Raw genomic sequence first — 17,377 nt, 5'->3', positions numbered from 1 at the left:
CCCCTGCCCGCGGTAATGCTTGAGTAGACTGGAGTTTTCAAACAGCATGGTGGGAAATAAGAGCGATGTCCTCTTGCAAAACCAGCGCAGTTTGGCAGTACTTTGATCTAGAAAATAAAAACATGGCGGTGCTAGCCACACTCTGTGATCCCCCTTTTTTCCAGGTTTACTTCCAGAGTATGTGGCCCACTGAATATGCGCAGTGGTGTGTTCCTGCTCGACCCACAGACTTAATATTGTAATGACCTCACAGATCACTTTTTATAATGGTGGTCTATGAGGAAAATGCTTTTTTAACCACAGGGGATTTTTTCACGGCAATACTGCAAGTAGCGACTGGGGAAAATTGGAAGCAAGGCTGAACTGTGCTCCTGGGGTCTTGGCGGAGTGCTACAGAGGACAACATGGAGAACAATAGTAGGTGGACAGACGCTGAAATAAACTGTCCACTGGCACTTTGGAGGGAGGCTTCTGTACAGGCAGAGCTGAAGGGGGCAAAGATCTCAGTTGCTTGCATTGGAAAACAGCATCACCAGGGAAGCTACACAGTTACTGATGCCTAAGTGGTTTCCATAGCAACCAGTGCAGATAGGCTGGTGATGGCAGGACACACAAGTCTGATCTGATCACTTGCAAATAACAGTGTGGACAGTCTGATTTGCCTGCAGTCTAAACATAGCCCAAGGCATTCATCATGACAGGCTGCAGTGCCTCCTCAAAGTTTTCTTTTATCCTCGCAATGAATCACGGGGCCTCCTTTATTTTGGAATCATATTTCTGGCTTTGGAAATGAGGTCAATGTGTTCAATAAAGCATTTTGATACAGAACCACCGTGTGCCACAAAGACTAATATACAAACAGAAAAATTACCACATGCCTTAAAAAGAGGGAGAAAATGTTCTTTTCCGTTGGCAGCCGGTGTAGAAAGTGAAAGGACAGAACACCTCATGACAACGTGAACCAGATTTTTTCCATCATCAGATGTAGCGCACGTGGTGAGATAGAGGTTTGGAGGTGATGAAGGCTTACCCACACACCGAGGTTGGGGTCCACTCCACTGGGAGTTGGCCTGGCAGGTGAGTCTGGAGTCTCCCTCTAGCCTGTAGCCTCGCTCACAGCCCGCCTGACACTCCGCCCTGAAGGAGGTGCCGCCATTGTTGCACCTCAGGAAGCCGTGCGGGGGCCGAGAGAGGGGCGGGCAGGAGCGGACTGTGGGTTGAAGGAAATATACATGAGAATTTGATCCCGCAAAACGGAAAAAGAAATATACATATATTGCAGTATATATCAGTGGATCCATGTCTTGTGTTTTTATGGTTCCTTTTGAACTACTTTTATTTATATCACAGCATTTTCAACTCACTTTTATGGCTTATAAAAATGTCACAATCACAGAAACATTTAAAACTGAAAAAATATACTTCAATCTGCATATCCCCACCTGGTTGTTCTTCAATATGACTTAAACAAACAATTACGTAGAACTGTATTTGAGCTGCGAACGCTAAATATGAGGTGTAACTTCTAAACACAGGTACTGTGCATAAATCACAAGAGGATGAGAAAACATTAAATCAGCTGCAGGAATGCACCGCACTATTATCATCGTTGTCTTCGACTTGGGACCTATCATTTAACCCCAAACGTGAAAGTCCCTATGAAATAAAGCAAAAACTCCTCATGCCTGCCTGTTCTGAGTTATGCTGAGGTCTACAGAAGGGTGTGTGGTGTGTTATTTCTCATCACCACCCATAGACAGACAGGCGGGTTCAGAGGAGACCCCCTCCCTCAGGGCTTAACTAGTTGGGAGGTCCTACAGTATGTGGCGAGGACTAGACCGAGTGTAACACATACAAGCAGACATATGCACACACACTTAGAAAATATATACCCAAAAGCCACTGCTATAAATCTTCAACACACACCCTTGAATATTCAGTGTCTTGGTATTTCTGAGTCACACTGCTGCCGTCTTTCTCTTAAAAGTGGCATTTTTCTCATTAATCTCTTGACCTCTCAAGACTCCCTGCTCCCTTTCTTTCTTTCCCTTCTTGAACTCCCACACACCCTTGCTTCCTTCTGTCCTTACATCCCTTTTTCCTCTCTCTCTCTAACTGGACCCTCCCTACCTTTCTTCCTCTCAACATCTGGCCTGGCAGAGAGCAGTCTAAACACACATGATCCCAATACACGGCAAGAGATCTTTACACGATGGCGCCACACACGGATTCCCTCTCACTCTCGCTTGTAATAATGAGTCAGAACAGCAGATCAACGCATATCCTTCATCTTGATATGTCGATTTAATGCTATATAAATGTTTATGAAGGTTCGCAGACATCAGACAGGAGGCAGCAGGCTCTGAGGGCTTTGATGAATGTCCCAGAGTTTAATGAGGAATCATACAAGACATATGTGTGTGTATGGAGGAACCTGCTGGGATCAATCAGACAAGCTTGCATTGTTTTCGTGTTATCACTTTAAAGCCAGGAGCAATATGTTGCAATATACTGTATGCATTATTCAAGATGATACAAAGTCTGCAACACTGTGATTGAAAAAAGAAATGTTGTAATGTTGTGTAACTTGCGAGATATGCGCTATAATTGGAGCCAGAACACAGGATAGTATTCTGATACCTTGCATTGAGACTGCAAACAATGACACCGCTGACTCATGATTTGAGCTGAAACTATTAGTTGATTAATCAAGAAGTTGATTGTCAGAAAGTTCATTGGCAGCAGTTTTGATATGAAAAGACTGCACAAAAATGATCTGGATTCAGCTTCTAAAATCCAAAAATCTTTATATCATTATGAACTGAAAACCTCTGGGGCTTGGACTGTTGGTTGGATGTGGTTGTAGATCCTTGACACGTGTCTATTTAATACTAATTTGAGGCAGATATGTTTAAGACTTGTTCCTCTTTGTCCAATCTTTTCCTTCCCTTTGGACATGTTCCATAGGAGTAGATTTAATATGTTTGATATCACTGGAAGTTTCTTGACATATTTTAGCACGTTTATTCTTAAATTCACTTGTCTTTTCTAGTTCTGGAGAGCTCTGAGTTTACAAAAATGTTTCTTAATGCTATTTTCTGACTGGTAACACATGTGCTTTCAGTAAGTTCAAGGCGATCAGCAGGCACACCCATCAATGTAGTCCTCTGATTGGATAATTGGATGTAGGGCTGGGAAAAACATTGATGTGATATAGATATCGTGATATGAGACTAGACTAGATATCATCTTAAATGTCGTCATTTACTGGTTACATTGAAGTAAAGTGATGTAATTTTCTGAACTAAGAAGACTGTTCTAGCTGTTCTATTATTTGTCTTTACCCACTTGGTCATTATATCCACATTACTGATGATTATTCATCAACAATCTCGTTGTGTATTGTTGGAATATCAATGTTGAGGTAGTTGGTCAGGCCCACACCTTATAATTAAATAAACATTTTCTAAGAAGCAAAACAGTGCGCAGGAGTTCTTGGCTGGACAAACCAAACAACTTGATGACATCGCCTTGGGCAACCCTCTTCTCCAGTTTTTCCAATTTCTGTCATTCTATACAGTAAACATTTAATTAATGGAAGCTCTACTCCTAGTAGAGACATCAATGGGCAACAAATCAAAGGCAGTAGTGTTGCACGGTCTACTGGTGCCAACGGTAGACCACAGTACTAAAACACCACGGTACATATGATAACATAATGTTGGAGTACCGTAGTACTACGGTACCTCACGGTACCACTACTGTGGGATAAGTTCAAAGTCCAATCACAAGAGGGTGAGTGTCCATGCACCGTCCAATAACGGCGCACACTGGCAACCTGGCACTCAATATGCTGCTGCAGTGGTTTGTAACATTTCAGGTATTAGCTGAGCTATTGAGTATCTTTAAGCAGTGAAAGTTATTATTACATTGGGCCGTTCACATTTCTCTCTTTGTGGCAGGTAACGGCCCACAAACCTCACCACGCTTTAGGGACCGTTCTTTACTTATGAAGGGACTGTTCTTTACTTGTCAGGGGAGGAGGGTGGCTGGTTGATTTTTATTTTATTTATTTATTTTATTTTGATCCCCCCTATGTTAATCACTTATTGATGCTGTTTTTGAAGTATGAGTAAGTCAATAAGTAATTTATTCCATTGAAATATCATTGATGTATTTTAGAAAAGTGATTTATCTTTTTAATGACAAAAGGCACATCTGCCTAATTTCTGCTGGGATATCGTGATACTACTCAGAACCGTGATACTTTCACTGGTATCGTACCGGGGGTCCCAATTTTGGTACCGTGACAACACTAAAAGGCAGTGTGAATGGAAGTTTTTGGTAAGTGCTGAAATGGTAAATTCCCAATTTTTTGTGGCAGTAAACCCACAGATTAACTTGCTTTTAACTACACCTGTGCATGATGGCTGCCACGAGTATCCTTTGTCTTTTTGGAGCGTTGGTGGTGCAAGTCCTGAGAATTTGTGCACATGAATGGTAGTGGCAGTGTTGGCAGACTACATTTCGCTGTTGCTTTTCCTGCTGTGATCTCAGAATTAACAATAATGTAACCTCCTTGAGTATGTTTATTGTTTACATTATGCAAATCCAGAAGTTTTTTTTATGGTCTAAATTCTCTGGTGCCCTCTAGTGGATTCTTCCAGTAACACATGTAGCACATCTGCAAGTATGTGAACAATTAGATTCACGACGAAGCCAGCTGTGTATGCTTAAAAAGCAAGTATATCTCCAGCCTTAGTTATAACATCAGAGAGACAGCACAAGTTCAATAAAAAGACACCATACAAAGATAAAAGAAACATAAAAAAAAAACCTCCAGTTGTGATGATATTCATCTTATTATCATGCATCAGACTGGCTCCGTCCTAACCTCTGCAGCTGGCTGGTGTCCCTGACCAGGTGCCATCAGCCTGGCACAGCCTGATGCTGGTTCCTTGGAGGTCAAAATCTGGCTCGCATCGCATGCCACAGGCCGCATCGAAGTGGTTGTTACATACATTTTGGACGAAAAAGCCGTTTTCTGGAGGGAACAGTGCCGGGCAGTACACCACTGCAAGGAAAGAGGAGAATATATTTGTGAAATTCCAAATTTCATACTGTAGCTAACACAGAGCGACACTGAAAAACAAACAATGTAACAAAGACAGAGAAAGCCTGTCAATGGGAAACGCACCACAGTGGAAAGTTAATGTTCCTGACAGAAAGGATAAGAAAGCGTGAAAGCAGAAAATTACAGGTTGTCAAACATCCCCTCCCCGATCTACACAGAGAGAGGAAGAAGAGAGCAGTCCATGAAACTTATGATTAATAAACGTTGTTTTCAGATGAACTGCTGTGTGGAAATCACTGGCTCATTCTTCAAGGAATGGGAGGGCCACTGGAATTTCTGGAAGCAGAGTGAGTACGCTCTGATACTAACCTCATACTTCTGTGGAATATTGTGTTTCTGTGGCAGTTGATTCATCTTCATGCATCACTACATTAACAAATCCTCATGGTTTCACTGTCTTTGTCCACTGCCCTTATTGACCACAAGTGCTCCCATACTTCTTACTCTATGAAAGACTGACTTGTTGGGTGAGTTAAAAAAAATAAAGTGCGCACTTTGACGGAGGAGTTTTTCTTTACTGACTGGCTGTTCGTAGATAAGTAAGGTAAGTTCTACTTTATTACTCACCATGGGGAATTCTGTCCTCTGCACCATACCGTGTCCATCTTTTTAGAGGAAACCTATCACAGTGGGGTTTGAGCCCAGATGTGTCACACTGTGTTGTTTTGAGGCAGAGATGTTAAATCATTTGCCTTCTTCCAAAAGCATCAACTTCAGACCCTGTAAACATTCAGCTGTTAAAAATTATTACTGCTTATACCAGCTGGTCAGTTCTGCTAAGTGCTAACTGCTCCGTTCAAATCACAGACTGTAAAAATAACTGACGCAGCTACCGTGACGTCACTCATTGGTTGGTGTTCTTAAGCATCCAGATTGGCCATCCTGTAGTTTTTGGAGCCAGATGTGACCCTATTTGGGCAAGAGGCTCAAGCTGTGGAGGGAGGGCAAGGGGTAGATCTGACTGAGAAGTAGAGGACACTATGAGCAGACAGCCTGTCAGTCAGAGTGGCCTGCCCTTAATCATGCATAACTTTAAGCCTACATAACATTTAAACAGGCGAGTTGTATGAAACTTGAAGCCTCGTACAGTTGTCCTAGCTATACAGCTATAGAGACCAAAACTGTTTTAGTACCAGACTGTTAACATGTTTATTTCTGCTGTAAAGTTGGGTATTTTAACCTGGGAATCAATGTGGATCGACTTGCTTCCAGAGCAGCCTCAAGTGGCCATTCCAGGGACTGCATTTTTTGGCACTTCAGTGTTGGCTTCATTTTTCAGCCCCAGAGGTTGCCGCTTGGTTCAAACCAGTGGCTACAGTCCCTTGTAAATCAGATTTTCAAACCAAATAAAATGTAATATAAGAAACTTGTATTTCTATTATTGCTGTTTATTCTTGTGATTTCTATATTTCGTTAGTTACTGCAACAGTCTAGATGTTATACGACATGTAACAGTAACACATCAGACTCTGATATAATCAGGGTAATAAGCAGAGCTTTGAATGCTGACTTACCATGAATGTAAGCCAACAAACCATGTTGCTCATCCACACATGATCATGCACTCTACAGCACTGACCTCAAAAACTAGAATTATTTTTGCGTCTTCTTGCATAAATATTCTAGAAATGCACTAAAGTGGTCTTTATTATATTTTAAAATTAAGATTCCACACTGAAAATGTGTGCAGTTGGATTTGAATGTCACTGCTTCAGAATTCATTACAGCAAAAATAAATCAGGTAAACATCAATGTAATCATGGCAGCCGCTGATGTCGCTGAGTTGAGTTGAACAATTTTGCAAAACTGATTTCCACAGCACAGTTACATCAACAAAACGGACAGAAAAGTGTGAGGTCTTTTCAAACAGAGAAAAAGAAAAGATTGGAGTTTTACAATACCATCATTGTGTTCACCAGGAAAGACCGATGGATGGATTTTATCTACATGTAGCCTACATCTACAGACTGGTGAGTCAGAGTACATTTATACAACTTGTTTGGCTTTAAATTGAATTGCCCTGTGTGTTTTGATAGTTGTTAACTGAAGGTATAGCAGAAACATAATTGCTCAATGCACCATAATTAAGAGTAAAGATGGTTGCATTCTGATGCTGAACATAGGCTGATTAGTGGTTACATTTCAGAAGTTGTCTCTTTGTATTATGCCATTCTTGTATGTGATTCCTGTGTCATCGCTGATGAGAACCGGCTTGATATTGACCTGCCTGCCTGTGCACACGTGTCCGTAAATGAAAGAAGAAACACCTCATAGGTTAAATCTGGCTTTTCATAAAGCAGTCCCTTCCTTGTTACTGACCTCACCACACATCACTGGTTCAAACACACTCATTCTTATTCAGCAGAAATTTTGTCTTTAAACAGCCTTGCATAAATGGCACATTTAAACATGAAACATCATCATCTAAGTTTAAAATAGTGTTAATAACAAATGAGAAGCGTTTATAAGAAGGATGCAGGTTAAATCATTAACCTGTTTTTATAAAACTAAAACTAGAAATAAAGGCGTGAAAAGTGATTTTTTGCAGGAGCACGCACAGGATCGAGAGCCATTGAGCTAAATCAAATAAAGCTGATAGTTAACAGATCACTCCTCTCACCCTGGCAGGTCATGCCTACTGGCTGATAGCCCGGCTTGCAGGCGCAGTCATTGAGGGAGGTGCTGCCTGGCTGGGAGGTGTGCTGCGAGTCAGGGCAGGACAGGCAGGTGCTCAGGCCTCCTGGTGTTCCCTCTGGTTTATAGGTGCCGGGTGGACATGCTGGAAAGAGAGAGGGGAGGAGAAATGCTGCGGTCAGACACAAAAGCTCACTATAAATGTCTGTAATGTCACACACACAGAAAAAGACAAAAAGACAGCTGGATGGAATGACTGGATGATGGACATGTTTATAAGAAAATTAAGCTGAAATGAAAAACTGCTTTGCTACTGCGAGAAGAGCTAAAAAAAAAAAAAACAGCTTCGTGAGTGAAACTGAAAAACAGCTTTGCAGATTTATGTGGAGACTTTGATCATATTCATGTCTGGACATGTCCTGGCGGAAAATGTGGCGAAAATGACAAAATGATCTCACTGGCTAGGTGAAAAAGACAAGTCAAGTTCAACATCTTAATTATTCCAAGCAGGGGAAACTTGTGGCACCAAAAGTTTTCTTTTTACAAAGGAAATGCAACAATCAAAGAAAAGGTTTATGAGCGTCTAAAAGCAGTTACGGATCGCATGTAAGCACACATGGGCTGTATTAGAGACAGCCTTTTGATCACCTGCATATGTACACACACTCACACACAGAGACACAATAAAGCATGTTTCCTATTAGAATCACCTGAGTCCGATCAGAGGACATGCTATAAGGATGAAGCAGCAGAGGTCATACGAAGGTCCTCCAACATTCTCTCATTCACCATCAATCTGCATTGTGTCAGTGCATCACTTGTGTTGCAGGGGAGTGAAAATGAATGACTGAATCCATCACATGGTTTTATCGGGGGTTTAAAGGTTACTTTCACATGGGATTGTTCATAAATTACGAATTAACTGATTAAACCTGTAATCGGTGACTCACTGCAATATGTACGGTGACGTAATGTGCGTGTAATTAACTGATATCCAGTGATCTTATGAGCTTCTGATGTTTTTAGATTAACTTCTTTGAATTAGCTCCAAAATAATTCAGATTATGATTACCTGAATTATGTTATTACCAGGGACAACAAGCCCTTATCGGACATTATATGGGTAGTTTCACACAAGCAATTTTCTGTGCTGGTAATTCCCATAATTCACGGCGATTACTGGTGCGCTCTGGAGGGAAAAGCCTTTATCAGTTGCTTCCAAAAGTCAAAGCAATTTTCTTTTGTTGCTGTGTATCCAAACCACTTTAAAGGAAGCACAAAAACATGATTCGCACCAACTGTTTTACCGTCACGTCCACAGTCACACTGTTTAAGTTTAGAAAACCCTCTTAGGGCTTACTACAAAATGACTAAACACATGTTTGTATCATCAACTAAACCTTTGGTCCATTGGATGTCAGGGTGTAATTAGGAATGCCTGTTGTGGTTTCCTGCAGCCCAGGGCAGCTTTTCCGGTGTTTTCTTTGGTCTGATAGTTTGTCTGGAGCCCAAAGCAGTGTTAATTTAGCAAATGAAAATTATCACAAAAAACCTTCATCAACGACCTTGTTTCCATGACTAATATGAGACATTAATGAGCTGAAAAAAGATTTTTGATAATAAAAACTATGATGAATGTTCTCTTTTTTTCACTGAGATGGGCCTAAAATGTTAGTAGTGGGCCATCAACATTCAAATGCATGATATTTTTCCCAATTGTGCATCTTTTCTATCTGTCAAAATATAAGCTATGGCATTGGTTGAACAGGTTGAGAGATGTATGAGGCTTCCAGAATGGCAGCCATACAGGTGATGATGTCCCAAACCAGCAGCAAGTACATGCCAACAACATGATGGCTTCAATACAAAAAGTGTTATGTCAGACAAAAAAAGCTCCAGATCTATAGACACCCTTTACTCATAACCTGGCAGAAAGGAAAACACAATGCATGGTAGTAACGGGAGACGAAGACACATCCTGTTGCAACATATTAGGTGGGAAGTATGCGACCAACCAAGAGAAATTTGAAGGTGCACTACCCTGCTATTTATGCCACGGTAAGTTTGCTAACTGTAACTTTAAATGATCATTTTAACATCAGCTAACATCAAGTCAATGTCACTGCCACAACCAATTTGAGATACCTGTATTATGAATATGTAACTGAATTAGTTCAAAGCGAAAAAACATTTTGACTTAAAGTAACAACTAAAATTTGACTACAACCTTTCGAGTTTTCGTTAACTAAAACTAGACTAAAACTACGAAGGATAAAAATGACACAAATGTGACTAAAGCTACTGAGCAATCTTGTCTAAAGATTACAACTAAATCTAAAATAGCTGCCAAAATTAACACTTGCCCAAATTATGTACTCATGTTATCATAGAAGTCTGAGAAGACTAATGAGTGTTTATATTTTGGGGTCTGCAGTAAAAGAACATCTGGCATCACCAACATGACTTGGATGACTGGTTTTCTGCTAATCGACTGGTTGAATATTTTATGTGCATCATAGCTGACTAATGCTGTACCACTGTGCACATTTTGTTTTGTTGTCGGTGCTATGAGCAGGGTGCTTTTCATACTGATGTCCTCATGTTTTGCTATTTTTCTGTTTAGATTTGGAAAAAAACCTAATGTTTGGTGTTAATTATCCATGATCACACATGAATGTATTTTATGTTCAAACACCAGAGCAATCAAGTGTGGACTAACCACTGACATTTTAGCTCTATGAAGAGCCGAAGTGAAACCAGACCACCTGGGTTCTGATCCAGGAATAAAGAAACCATTCAAAATACCATTAACATTTGTAACTGTACTAATAACTACAAATCCAGCTTTGAAATAGTATGTCTTAATGTTAGTCATATTGCTTGCTTTAAATGTCTAGATAAGGACAGTAGTTTATTGGAAAAGTGTTAAAATCACAAAGGTTTTAATTTCTAATCTCAATCACTATAGAGAATATTGATTTGTCTTAGAATATGGAAACTGACCCCATGAACACACTTCATTTTTTCATAAAGAACTATGAAAGAAAGACTTCAGCTGTCTATCTAGTGTATAAGTTGTCTAGTTTTTGGGTCCAGCTTTCATGCAGATGCACAATGATTTCCTGAATGTGCATGTTTGAGCCACTCACAATGACGCTGAGAGGTTGACAATGTAGTGCATCACCAGGGACCCACAGGTGGTCTTGTGAGTGGGTCCCCAGGGAACCACTTACTAGGAGTGCCTAATAAAATTTGTGTTCTTTGACAAACTGTAGTGTTAGACTCTTGTTTGATGTTATAAGGTCCTAATTGTGGTCATATTCATGCATGTTAAAAATGATTCTGAAAGCTAAATAAAATCCCAAATCTAAAACCTATTTACAAAACTACAGACTGTGTATGTATCTTTATATATGGTCTATATACAAAACATTGTCACATATAAATGTCACATTTTGAGCTGAGTTTAGAGAGCAACAAAATCATCTTCCCAATCATCTTCTTTTTTTTTTTTTTTTTAAAGATTATTTTTTTAGGCTTTTTACTTTTAAAGGACAGGACAGATTGAAATGGGCCTCTGTACATGGGGCGCCGGCACTATCCACTACGCTACCGACACCCCTTAAAATAGTATTTTGATGGATAATCCATAAAAATTTCAACAACAAAACAAAAGATTTATATGTATTGTAAGAAAATGGCAGCCGCTGGTGAAAATTTTTCTCAATACAGCGCTTCCCTGTGACATAAAACATCACTGATGTCAATATAATAATGATCAGTAGCACAATCACATTATCAAAACTTAGCATTATTAGGGGGGAAAAAACACGGTGCGCGCCATGGACAAAAGGCACCATTGTCGCTGACATGAGTGAATACAGCATCTAATGTCACAGCAGACGTTGCAACATAGGATAACAGGGATGTCTTGAGTAATATCCTGCATATTCATTAATTTGGGTGTACTTTATAAACTTTAAAACACAAGGATATTGTCTACCGGCTATCCCCAAGACCTCTGTGCCACCCTGCCCCATTTACAAGGAAATGGTGGTACACCAAGTTTCAGACAGCCGGGGATGAGAACAGGTGGACGGGCAGAGAGGTGTCAGATCTGTGCACCAGAACAAAAACACCAACACATCACGGACAGTATGATAAAAACATCCAAAACACCAGTTTCACTCTCTGCAGTTTCTGTGACATGAGAAATACCTAAAACTAGCAGCCCTAAAACATTCACAATGTAGCATCAATAGTGAGTTTACTGCGTCCTTTCAGATTTGATTGCGTCACGGACACAGGACTCATCCCTAACAACATCCTTGCATTCATATGAATCTGCTGTCACAGGTTAATAGTCTGACTCTATGACTCCAGACTGCAACAACAGCTTTACTGCTAAACCACAGAATTACATAGAATTAGACAGAACTATATTATATATGTATCATAAAAAGTTAATTTGTTGACAGATTACAGTCGGGCGCTGCACTGTTACTCACGTCATACTCTAGTCAAGCAAATCCAAATGTTGTTTGCATCAATCGGAAAAACAAACTGACAGTATTGAGTACAGCAGTTTCCAAATCAAAACAGGCTACAGAGGAATGGAGAGTTTCAGACAGCTTCACAGACAGTTTAATTTGGTGTTGTGCTCTTTAAATGAGAAAATCATAAACTTTCTCAGTCCACACCCACACACATCATTTAAACACTTTTCATAAATAAAAAAATATGCAGAAAAACTTGTCTCCACATTGGATTTCTTCAAAACCTTTGCAACAAGGCAGACGAGTTATGAGCTTTGCTACTATTTCAGTACATAAAAATTATAACATCACATTATATTACTGTCTTTACTGGCATCAGTTCAGAGGTCTCCGGTTTATGGCATTAAGCTTAACTAAACTGTGTTAATAAAAAAAGCAGGTTAAATTACAAGCCTTTCTGTACGGTAGGGTGCAACAGAGAATCCACAGTACTAATATTCTTCACAACTCATTTAGTCGCTGCTAAGCCAGAGGCCAGGTGTGAATTTCCACTGCTGAGCCAATGCCAGCCTCTCACCGCACTCGCCCTCCCTCCCCCTCGGCTGAAACCCTGCAGCAGGTCAGCCAGGAGATGTTAACCAACTGTAAAGCAGGCACTGGCTGCTGGCACTAAAATGCACCCAGTAACCCACATCAAACACAAACACACACACAGAAAAACCAAGTGGTGTACCTGTTCTGGTGCAGACAGTGTGTCAGTCGACAGTTTTCCTTTGATAACAAAAGCAGCAACTTCTCCGTCGCGTGTCCTTTAAACTCAGAGGAGGCCACTTGCATAACGGACAGCTAAAAGTGTCCCCTCTGTTCAAGTCCTCAGGAATCTGTTTTACAGCTTCATTTAAGCTTTACAGGAAGCCTAGTTATTTTTAATGTGAATAATAATTCACCCGGAGCGCAACAGTGGAAACACTGTATCGCAAAAAATATAAAATTTCAATTCCTGGCAAGTTGCACGCGCTGGCAGGTAGCGACGTACACAGACAGATGCACGGTCACACAAACACACACCCACACACAGAGTTTAGAAAGAGCAGACATGGCTCCTGGCTACGGGACTCAGGACGGAGGAGGGAGGGATGGACAGGAAGGGATAAATGATGAAAGAATGAGCAGCCATGAATTTAAAATAAAAAGGAAAAGCTGGAAGGTGAGCGTGGAGAAATCCGTGTGAATTTCCTTTAAAATGTATCATTGCTCCATAACCGAAGCCAAAAGTCAGACCCCATACTGAAACTAATTGTGTTTGGACTCTGCACTGGTCTGAATTACATGGCAGCCAGTCATCTAGTTTTGGATCCATCTAGTTACTGCCTATGGCTGCAGAGTTAACTCTGCTGCACTGTACCCTTCATTTAGAGAGGAAGTGGACCGTCAGCGGGCCAGATGATCATAAAACAGAGAGAGCCTGCTGTGTCTGGACTGGCTATAACCATATGGAGGGACAGCAGCTGGTCACAGAGAACTACTGTACGCTGTAATGATCTGAGGAAAGGAAGGAGCCAGCCTGTATGATCAGAGGCTATTTATTTAAAGTTAGAGCAATATTTGAGCAATCCTAATAACTAATAATTAAGTCAAATGACGGATCATAACATCACAGGCTTTCAAACTTTCCAACTCTTGCAACATCCTTCTGAAAATTACATATTTTTCAACTCAAAATCTACAACCTCGGCAGTGAAATATTACTCTAATAAAGAAGTTGTGAGAATGCCAAATGATCATTTTTGAAAGGAGACAGGAGGTTAGGTAAACAGAGTTATCAAAATGGATGTCTGATTTTCCAACAAGGTATGTCTCCATCATTCCTGCAAACTGGCAGCCTTTGACTTTGACTCCCTCAACCACTGACCTGAGGTCTACTCGGCCTCCTTCATAAGTTTGGCAAAGTTCTTATTGTCAACAAGTCCCATGAAAAGATCAAAATCAACAAAGCTAGCCACAAGTAGCCAAAGCTTGAAATATATCTTACTCCTCTGTGCCATAGACCTCCACTGTTGTCCAAAAACTATTTGGAGCACTTTAATGAGCCACACTGTTGCACTGGGTGACGTGTTGCTTCACTGCTATGAACATGGGCACTGTTTATTTTGAGTCAATCCCACATACACCATCCTTCAGCTGTCGTAATACTCACTAGACCACAGAAAATGTATTAATCTGCAGATGAAAACAGCTCCTAACAAATCCTTGATTTACTCCGTTTGAAGAATGTTTGCTAAAATAAACTTGTGTCAAGTAGAGCTGTAAATTAGGAGTTTAACCACTTAACAATATTTTATAGATTCTTTGCGCTGGACAACAATACAATGTTTGCTGATATCACAAAGTCTGTCACAATACAATTTTGATTTGATTCAATTCAGGGCCTGTCATCAATATGAGGCAATATCAATAAATATCCTCATTTGTCTTTTTTTTTTGGCAGCTTATCATTCTCTGCCTGGCGCTAGGCTGTAAGCACCGGTTGAGAGTTTAGAAGGGGGGGTTGTTTGGAAGAAAAAGTGACACAGATGTGCCATGGGAATTTCAAAATAAAGGTGACTCTGAAGGATGACGGTATGAATCGATGATTTCACTTTGCACTGATAATGTATCGAATCCAGATCAATGTATCGTTAGAACCCAAGTATCAAGCTGAAAAAACTGAGCCTTTGAAAAATGAAATTATATATTTGTAACCTGTTTTTACAGATTGACATATCCAGTAAGAATCATAGACAGGATAGGGGAGTCAAAAAGCATTTCGAGATACTGATGCATTTTAGTTTAGGTATAAATTGTAAATGCACTGAATATATATATAGTGCTTTTTTACAGTAGTCTTGGCAACCACTCAAATTGCTTAACAACACAAGCATCAATCAATCAACCATTCATTCATAATTTGGGGTTCGGTCTCATGTCCAAAGACACTTTGACATGTAGACTGCAAGGGCCAGGGATTTAATCATCAACCTTCCAAATGGAAGACAACAACCGCACTACATCCTGAGACACAGCCAACCCCCAAAAATTGAGGCAGCAAAACCAGAGATCATCTTTTTTTCCCACGCATTCTTCTTCCTTGTCAAAACCTGATGCTTGCATTACTTAAGTGCATATCGACCCCTGTTTAGAACAAAGATTCTTCTACACCAGTACGACTAGATGCAACATCCGTTCTAACTTCCAGCTTTTCAGGTATAAGGAACAACTGAAAGAGTACCGTTCCTTTGTTTGGTTTGTTTTTGAGCATGTGTGTGTAACATGCACACATGCAAAGCCAGCAGCAGCAACCGACCGTCCAAACCATGAGGATGGAGACTGACTATAGACTTTATAAATAATGGACGTAGCTACTGTGACATTACCTTCCATTTTGAAGCCCTAAGTTTGGCACTTTGGTCATGGACATCTTGGTTTTTGTGGAGCCAGAAGTGACCATATTTGGATGAGAGGGTGGAGCCATATAGAAGCGAGGGGTGGATCTAACTCACAGGCTGTGGCAATGCCTCACAGACAGCCTGGCACTTAAGTGGCCCTGCCTCTAAATATGCGTAACTTTGGGCCTTGAGTGAGCTATAAAAAAATTCAACCCCATCGTACAGTTGTCATGAATGGGAAATATTAGCTATAGAGACCAAAACCATTTTTGTACCAAGCTGTACATATGTTCTTTTACGCTTTAAAGTTGGGCATTCCAACATGGGGGTCTATGGGGATTGACTCTGTTTTGGAGTCAGCCTCAAGTGGCCATTTGATGAACTGCAGTTTTGTGGCACTTCCTCATTGGCTTAATTTTTCAGCCTCTGATGCTGCTGCCTCAGACTGACATACATGTCAACAGCCGCGGGGATGTAAATTAGACGGACTCGAAGGCACAGAGGGCTGTTGTCAGATGATGCCACACCAAGCGGAGCTGACTTTACTGAAACAGCGGGCGTGCCTTCTGTTCTAAAACTAGCTGTTGGCGACTTTACAGGCTGAGTCGCAGGTGACACCATCAGCTGGCTAGAGTCGAGCTGAGACGAGCCAGTTCACACAGCTGTAACTTTTCTCTGCAACTTTCTACAACAGTTGCGTCTTGTTTCAAATCTTAACTGGGCTTAACTGGGCTTAACTGGGCTTTAGAGTTCAGTTGGAGATTCAGGCGTGTTATGCTAGTAGTGGCTCATGAAGCCTCGGGCTGCTAGCCTGAAACAGAGATGAGGAGTGGATTACAGAGGTATGGTAAACTCACTTCTTTCCAACTCCACACTATACTGACCCTCACTGAGATAGCATTTAGTCTGAACCTCACCCCTGAATATAACGCTCAAGCAAGAGTTAACTATCCTAGCGGTCACTTATATTCAAAACATGCAAAAAATGAGAACACATTGTTTTAGGATTAACAAGGGAGTCAAAAACAAAAGACAACGACACGCCAAGCACAGGCCAGTTCAACTGTTTAAGCCCTTTCTCCTAATATGAAGTAAGTCATTTAAACTGGCAGACACGTCAGGCCCGGGAGCCAAAGTTACTATCACACGAGAATCTCTCGAGTCCCCGGGGGGAGGCTGTGTTCGATTAGCCAGGCCTAAAAACAGACCGGGACGGAAACGATGAAAGGAGATCCAGAGGGAGAGCGAGAACATCTGCCTTCTCAGCCACAATGACAAACAGAGAGAAGAGTTTTCATCTTAGAGGAACATAGTTTACTTCGTCCAACCAAATCCACAAACACATGCTTGCAAACACACATGCCAATCCATACAGTGCTCATGCACACAGTGCTTCCCACATGTTATCTTGAACATAAACCACTTTTTATTTTGTAACAGGGAGAATAAACTACAAAAAATCCGCATAATCTCCACTTAAAAGAATCTAAAACCTCAAAATCGGCAAATCTTGAAAGTCAGTGTGGTTCACAAGTAAGCCTGGTCAGATCATGTTTACTTATTCTTTGATCACACAGTACATTTAAATTATAATTTTTCCTATTTTAGACTTTTTCATGTGAGCAAAGTTTCTGTATGGCTTGTACATTGATTAATTTTGAATCTGACGTTAAAAGCCTTAGTTAGAT

The 17,377-nt window shown here is 40.7% G+C and overlaps 1 protein-coding gene across 4 annotated transcripts in view; it reads right to left on the bottom strand.

Annotated features, from left to right (window-relative positions):
• The window catches only part of svep1 (sushi, von Willebrand factor type A, EGF and pentraxin domain containing 1), a 137,329-nt gene that overhangs the window by 55,610 nt on the left and 64,342 nt on the right, over positions 1-17,377 (bottom strand). For all 4 annotated transcript variants that reach the window (XM_078164867.1, XM_033609811.2, XM_078164866.1 and 1 more), the window contains exons 4-6: positions 7,755-7,913; positions 4,895-5,074; positions 1,031-1,210 (exon numbers count right to left, since the gene is read on the bottom strand). In XM_078164867.1, coding sequence (XP_078020993.1) covers positions 1,031-1,210; positions 4,895-5,074; positions 7,755-7,913 — 519 coding nt within the window. The remainder of the gene's footprint in view (positions 1-1,030; positions 1,211-4,894; positions 5,075-7,754; positions 7,914-17,377) is intronic.

This window comes from Epinephelus lanceolatus, chromosome 22 (assembly GCF_041903045.1).
Source record: "Epinephelus lanceolatus isolate andai-2023 chromosome 22, ASM4190304v1, whole genome shotgun sequence".
Lineage (NCBI taxonomy): Eukaryota > Metazoa > Chordata > Actinopteri > Perciformes > Serranidae > Epinephelus > Epinephelus lanceolatus.
This window is presented reverse-complemented; position numbering and strand designations above follow the sequence as displayed.